The following is an 8140-nucleotide window of genomic DNA, read 5'->3' as shown; positions in this document are numbered from 1 at the left end:
CACACACACACCCGCCTTACATCTTACGACGCCCGTTAGACTGATCATTAGCTAGTTTCACAAACATGGTGCTGATGCCAGCTGGTATCAAAGTCATGGCGCTGATCGCTAGCTAGTATCATAATCATGGCTCTAATCGTTACTAGTATCAAAGTCATAGCGCTGATCATTAGCTAGTTTTACAAATATGGTGCTGATGTTAGCTAGTATCAAAGTCATGGCGCTGATCGTTAGCTAGTATCACAAACACGGCGCTGATCGTTAGCTAGTATCACAAACACGGCGCTGATCGTTAGCTAGTATCACAAACATGGCGCTGATCGTTAGCTAGTATCACAAACATGGCGCTGATCGTTAGCTAATGTCACAATCATGACGTTTACAACAATAAAGTTTTAATCGACAATGAGATTTGGAGTCTAGGACAACTGTCGGTGGACAATTGCCAGTATAGGACAACTGTCGGTGGACAATTGCCGGTATAGGACAACTGCCAGTCAAAAGATTTGAGTAATCCAAATTCCAAAGAAAACGTAATACATGTACTTTAAAGGAGGATAGCCTGGATTTTAAACTAAAAGGACGTTTAAAATTTTCATTTCCATTTAGTAACTATTTGGTAATTAAATAGCCAATGTTATATAATAACACTAACTGTAAAATTAAAATTGAAAAGTCAATATCTTAAGTAGTGATTAAAATGTTACTAGCTAATGATATTACACTAATAACACTCACCATAGGCAATGTTTTAAATCATAATTGAAAGGTCAACACTTTGGTGTATTAGAACAATTGTTTAAGTGTAGTATGATTTGAGGTTAACAGACTTTAATGCTTGGGCAAATTTTACCTTGGAGTATTATTAAAATAACAACATAATTGGTTTATATAAAAAAGGCCAAAATAATCTTATTTATATCAGTCAAAAGTTAACCATAAAAAAGGGGGGTAGTTGTTCACAACAGTTGTCCTGCTCTCGGTAAAAAAACAAATGTAAAATTACAGTAAAATCATATTCAATTGACAGTATTGCAAAGTTAAACTGACAATAAAAATATCTAAAATGATGGTAACATCAATTTTAAAATCACATTTGTTTGTTTGAGAACACAGGAACATCGGGCTATCTCCTGTGTAAACCGAGGGGAATTGAACCCCGGACTTTAGCGTCGTAAGTCCGTAAACCTACCGCTATCCCTTAAAATCAAGTCCTTGCACTTGCTGCGTAGGACCCCAGAGTGAAATATTCGTCACGAAAGTTTGCTGACGATAATAAAAAAAGTTCCTCTCCTATTTTCACTTAACCATATAAGAACATTTACTCATGAAAACCGATATAAAACACCAGTGGTCCGATTACTTGTGAAATTCAAGTTTGTAAATTATTCTGGCAACACGTCCATTGTTAGAAAGCTTGTTTAATTGCCAACATAAGCAGTAAAGATATCAATTGTTTATTTTCTATGAACAACAGAGAGATAACAACTACTACGGTGGATCGATTAATACTGATTTTGGAGAATACTTTTCAAAGTGTAGTGTTTATCTAAAGACTGAAACGTATTTGATTATGAAAGTATTGCAAAACACATATTTCAAAAGACGGAGACAGGAATTCTAGTTCACATTGTAGAAACCTTACACCAATACGGTAAAACAGATACCATGAGATAACACTATTGATTAGAAACTTTATAATGATATTTTAATGCTGTTACATCGCTTTTGTTTTTAAATGTAGGATAAAAATAAATATCATACGATGAGGTTTTAAACAAAAATACTGTGTACATCACGTCTTTTTTTTGCTTAGGGTTAACGTGCCGGACTGCGATGGAGGGTCTGAGGCTCGAGTCTGTGATATGCCACTTTCATTTATGAGGCTTTTATTTAATTCCGCTGTTCCATTAAGAGTATCTATGTAGACAAACGGATTTTATTTTACTTCTCTTGCCAGTTACCATTTAGTTGATCAAATAAAGCACTGTAAAGTGTAAAGTACTTAAATAAGACAATGTTAGTAATATAGATAATAAATTACAAAGAAGACTGTCAAACTTTGTAACAAACCGTTGATAAACTTCTGTATCTAGATACGTATAATATCGACTACTATGATGAGATCGCACCCCTTGTATAGATTGAAAACACCAAATATTTTTAATGAATAGTTGAAATCTAATCTTCAAAATATGAAATACTACAATCTGTGGAAGAAGTATTGCTCAATTTTAAGTAATACAATACAGATGAGTCACTAGCTTATAATCTAACCTTCGATGCTGGTTTGTTTGTTTGTTTGGGACATTCGAGCAAAGCTACACAAGAGCTATCTACGATAACCTTCTTTCATTTTGAACTGAAGGAAGTCAGCTGGTCAACAGTACCCATCACCAGCACTTGGGTTATTCTAATTGAAGTGAAATTTGACCTTTACTCTTATAACGCACCCACTGCTGCACAGTACGGAGCATGGTTTTGCCCATTTTATATATTACAGAATGAAACACGTCTCTGATGATAACACTCGTGGCAAGGCTTGCTTGCTGGAACACGATTAATACACAATGCTTGCTTTGAGAAAAGTGTATTTACATAAAATAGTAACTGGGGATGAGCAATTGTGTTTCTTTCATGTGACTCACTGCATAAAATTACCATGATTTTGTCATTAATTTCAAAGTATAAGATGACAGAAACCTTGATCTGCCATAGAAATTTGTTACTTACTTGTCCAGCAGTATCGCAGAGCTGAATCCGAACAGGATAGTTATCCACTGTCACAACAGCTGCAACAATAACACATGTTTACACTGTTACTTACATCCACACTAAACACTATAACAAACTAACAATACTACATTCAACTCAGTTGAAACAAGAACATTTTCTTACAATTATTAGATATGTCAACACTAAATACTATAACAAACTAACAATTCAGGTGAAGAAGGTCTCTCAGTATAGAAGCCGAAACGTCGTCTACTTTTCAATAAGCAGACAGTGGCAGTACATTAAAGTTTTTAGAGTAGATGCGAGAAAGTTTCCTTGTTTCTGCTGAAGTAAATGTAGTCAATCGATATTGTCAATTTGTTTTAGTATCGATATATTTAGCAAGGAAGTATCCCTCTTTCAATCGTAGTGAGCGTGGGCAGTCAATATGGTTAATTCATTATAATTGTTATTTTTTTAATGGTTTTTATTGCTGGGTGGTTTCTTTTAATTTATTCGGTAAAAAAATAATAAAAAAATGCAGAGTCCTGTACACTTAAAAATAACCAAAACGTTTTATTTCTTCAACTACAAGTTGTAAAAGTTTTCTTAACTAACGTTTGCTGATCAGCCTAAGTAACAACAGACAATAATACAACAATTTCAATTAGTTGCTAATTTCTCGCGTTCTACGCAACGTACAGCGTGCTTCATTACTTCGTCGAGGGCATGAGTATAATATCCCAAACTGAACGATCAAGCAAGCGAGCTCAATAAAATAATAACTCATTATTTCATACTACATGGGTCCTACTAACAGACTCAAAAATTAATAATAATCGTTTTATACTGTTCGCACTGTTCTAAAAGTTTAGAGAAAATTCCAGACGTTAAGCCACGCCCGTCACGTTATGTCCGACCTTTCTCCGACCAACTAACAATACGAACCTCTAAAAACATCTCAATTAAAAGCATAGCCTATAACAGTATTTAGAGTCTGTTGAGGAAACAATGTAAGAAAGTATCTTGTTTCTAGTTGTGGTGAATGTAGTCTTAGTTTTGTATAGCATTTACTGTTGATATATTTAATAACACCAATAAAGTGTTCTTCTTTTAGTTATAGTGAATGCAATGATATAACTGAGTTGTTATTTCAGTGGTTCTTTAAGCAGAGTAGACATAGTAGATTTGAAAACCCTGTTTAATGTGTTTGTTCGTGGCTTTGTTCATGTAAAGCAGTCGATAGAGAGAATATTTCTGTTGAAGCTATTTAAAGCTATTATCTGTTTAATGTGTTTGTTCGTGGCTTTGTTGTTGTAAAACAGTTGATAGAGATAACATTTCTGTTGAAGCTGTCAAGAGCTAGTACCTGTTTAATGTGTCTGTTTGTGGTTTTGTTAATGTAAAGCAGTTGATAGAGAATATATTTCTGTTGAAGCTGAAAGAGCTAGTATCTGTTTAATGTGTCTGTTTGTGGTTTTGTTAATGTAAAGCAGTTGATAGAGAATATATTTCTGTTGAAGCTGAAAGAGCTAGTATCTGTTTAATGTGTCTGTTTGTGGTTTTGTTAATGTAAAGCAGTTGATAGAGAGAACATTTCTGTTGAAGCTGTAAAGAGCTAGTACCTGTTTAATGTGTCTGTTCGGAGTTTTGTTAATGTAAAGCAGTTGATAGAGAATATATTTCTGTTGAAGCTGAAAGAGCTAGTATCTGTTTAATGTGTTTGCTTGTGGCTTTGTTGATGTTAAAAAGAACATCGTACACCTATTTATGTGTGTTTCATTTATTTCTATAAGAAAGAACATGAGATAATGTACAGTTTTAGTTATATTACATGCAAATCACCACAAAAACTTAAAAAAGATATATTTTTCTCTCTGCCTTGGTGAATGTAGTCAAGCAGCGTTGCTAGTTTGCTAATACTAGCTCTGAATAGCTCCGACAAAAATGTTCTCTCTATCGGCTGTTCTATATAAACAAAGACACGAACAAACACATTAAACAGGTACTAGCTCTGAACAGCTCCAACAAAAATGTTCTCTCTATCGACTGCTTTACATGAACAAAGCCACGAACAAAAACATTAAACAGATACTAGCTCTGAACAGCTCCAACAAAAATGTTCCCTCTATCGACTGTTTTACATGAACAAAGCCATGAACAAAAACATTAAACAGGTACTAGCTCTGAACAGCTCCAACAAAAATGTTCTCTCTATCGAGTGTTTTACAACAACAAAGCCACGAACAAACACATTAAACAGATAATAGCTTTAAATAGCTTCAACAGAAATATTCTCTCTATCGACTGCTTTACATGAACAAAGCCACGAACAAACACATTAACAGGTACTAGCTCTGAACAGCTTCAACAAAAATGTTCTCTCTATCGAGTGTTTTACAACAACAAAGCCACGAACAAACACATTAAACAGATAATAGCTTTAAATAGCTTCAACAGAAATATTCTCTCTATCAACTGTTTTACAACAACAAAGCCACGAACAAACCCATTAAACAGATAATAGCTTTAAATAGCTTCAACAGAAATATTCTCTCTATCGACTGCTTTACATGAACAAAGCCACGAACAAACACATTAAACAGGTACTAGCTCTGAACAGCTCCAACAAAAATGTTCTCTCTATCGACTGCTTTACATGAACAAAGCCACGAACAAACAGGTACTAGCTCTGAACAGCTCCAACAAAAATGTTCTCTCTATCAACTGTTTTACATGAACAAAGCCACGAACAAACACATTAAACAGGAACTAGTTTCAAACAGCTTCAGTAGGAAATCCTTATTTGTATAAAAGTGTGATCATTTACCAGAATAGTTGTCAAAAGCTGTAGGTACGTATTCTGATGGATAACCGTTGGTGGTGTAGCTCACAACAAGGCTTGTCTTGCCAATAGCTCCGTCTCCAACCAGGACACACTTCACGTGGCACACGCAGTCCCCAGCATTATCTTGATCAGACAAAAGATTTGTATCTTGGTCCCGCGCTAGAGGAGGCATGGTGGACACAGGTCAACATTGAATACTTGAGATGTACTCAACTGCTCTCACCTCGGAGGCCTTCATTCAGCTGTCCTTTCCGGTTCCTTAACATTCAATTTAAAATGTTGTTTAATCACCTTACATAGAGCTCTTACTTTAACCTGTGCTCCCGTTACCACTTTATTATCCTAGTTGCGTTAGATTTGCAGGACATAACGTCCCTACGGTTCACAGCCAAACTGTTGAGTTGACGTCATGACGAGCAGCGATTGGATGCAATGCACGAGCAGCAGCAAGGTGAGCCTATACCTGAGAGCCTGACGCACTGATGACGTCATTGATGATGCTCGGGTTCGTTTTACCCTGCAGAATTGTTCAATAAGTAAGGCTATGTGATGTGCGGATTTCGTACGTTGTATATTTCCTGTAATTTTTAGTATTTAGATGATATTTTCCGTTTTTCTTTTAAAAAATGGAAAATTTGCAATGATTAGCTAAATAAGGATTATTTCCTAAAACAACTTAAAAAAGGAATTATCAAACATTTTATGGAATCTTTATTGTCGTTTTTGTTTGATGTAGCTATACGAACATGATTGGTTGAATAGTCTATAAGATAATACATAGTTCAAATCAGTTTGTTAAATACGACGTGATTGGTTGAAAAGTCTATTAAATCGTAAATATTTTAAATCAGATTATTAAACATAACGTGATTGGTCGAAGAATCTATTAAATCGTAAATAGCTCTCAGCCAATTTCTTATACAAAAAAATGATTGATTGAAAAGTATATTAAATCGCACATAGCTCTCAATCAAGTTGTTAAACGTGATTGGTTGAAGAGTCTTTTAAATCATATATTTATTTCTATCAGTTTGTTAATAAACAAAATGCGTTTGGTCGAAGAGTGAATTACACCATACGTAACTTTTAATCAGTTGGCTAGCATTCGTCTTACGCCCACAAACGAAGAAAAAAGTAATGTCTACCACTGAGACAACAGATGTGTAAACTTTTGGCCTCAGGCGATTAGTCTTAAACGGTTCAGGTCCTTTTATATTTATCTTCTGAAGATTATTTGCTACAAAAATATCTGAGCTTATATATATATGTGTGTGTGTGTGTGTGTTTAAAAAATTATGTTGTAATATTCCACATGTTTTTCTTCATTTTCATTGTTATTATTTTATTCTATATCAATCGAAAAGCTTTCTTATTGTTAAGCCTAAGGCTGCACAGTAGGCTATCTGCATTGTACCTACCGAAGAGCTCAAATTGTTAAGCCTAATGCTACACAATGGAATACTTGCGTAGTATTTACCGAAGGAATTGAATCCAAATTTTTATCGGACAACTGAGAAGTAAAATTATAATGCACGACTCACCATCTGAGGGTCGCGGGTTCGAATCCCCGTTCCACCAAACATACTCACCCCTTTTAGCCAAGGGGGCATTATAATATGACGGTCAATCCCACTATTCTTTGGTAAAAGAGTAACCCAAGAGTTGGCGGTGGGTGGTGGTGACTAGCTGCCTTCCCTCTCGTCTTTCATTGCTAAATTAGGGATGGTTAGTGCAGATAGCTCTCGTGTAGCTTTGCGCGAAATTCAAAAATAAACAAACAAAAATTATGATGTTTTCACTCTTTAAGAATATTATGACAGCCATTTTGAAATTTATGCGTAACTATAACCTACATGTTGAGTACTGGAAATCAACAAAAATATTGATTTATAGATGAAAAATATAAGCCCAATCGACTCTTGAAAAAATTAGTTGAGCTCAGGTGGTGATTAAGTATAAGGTAGAAAATGTAACTATTGCAAGTTGTCTGTCCTAACTAACATAACATAGAGGATAATTCTAGGAACTTATGAATAAAAGCAATGAAGAATATAAGGCTTAGTATAGCTGAGTGGGGGTATCATTTTCAAAACTAACGGTTTGTCTTATTAGTATGTGACTGAACCGAAGTGGAAAGTTTGTATATAATTTAGTGATTTATACTGATAATATATATATGTTTGTGTAATGTGAGTAAAACTATAAAGTTTGTATATAATTTAGTGGTTTATATTGATAATATATATGTTTGTGTAATGTGAGTAAAACTACTGGTCAACAGTTTCCATCAACACAAACAAGGAAATATACACTTTTTGGCTTGATATCTGGCGAAATTGCTACCATCTAGTGAATAAAAAGTTTACTATTTATTCACCAACAATTTATATACGTATTTACCATTTTCTACCAGTCAATTATTCTCCGCTTTCTTTTTCTTTTATAATGAAAATGTAAATTAATGTATTCTTTTTTTGCATTGTTTCTTTAAAGTTGATTTCATTAACAATACTGCTTAAAATGTTTAATATGTAAAAACATATCTATTTTTAATATATTTATTATAATTTATTGTTA

At 34.2% G+C, this 8140-nt stretch overlaps 1 protein-coding gene across 1 annotated transcript in view; it reads right to left on the bottom strand.

The window, feature by feature from the left end:
* LOC106461153 (cell division control protein 42 homolog) overlaps positions 1 to 6007 on the bottom strand; it is a 25250-nt gene extending 19243 nt beyond the window's left edge. Inside the window, exons 1-2 of the mRNA XM_013920949.2 lie at positions 5546 to 6007; positions 2734 to 2792 (exon numbers count right to left, since the gene is read on the bottom strand). Of these exons, the coding sequence (XP_013776403.1) occupies positions 2734 to 2792; positions 5546 to 5735 (249 nt within the window). The 5' untranslated portion in view covers positions 5736 to 6007. The remainder of the gene's footprint in view (positions 1 to 2733; positions 2793 to 5545) is intronic.
* Positions 6008 to 8140: the final 2133 nt, after the last annotated feature.

Source organism: Limulus polyphemus, unplaced genomic scaffold (genome assembly GCF_000517525.1).
Source record: "Limulus polyphemus unplaced genomic scaffold, Limulus_polyphemus-2.1.2 Scaffold906, whole genome shotgun sequence".
Lineage (NCBI taxonomy): Eukaryota > Metazoa > Arthropoda > Merostomata > Xiphosura > Limulidae > Limulus > Limulus polyphemus.
This window is presented reverse-complemented; position numbering and strand designations above follow the sequence as displayed.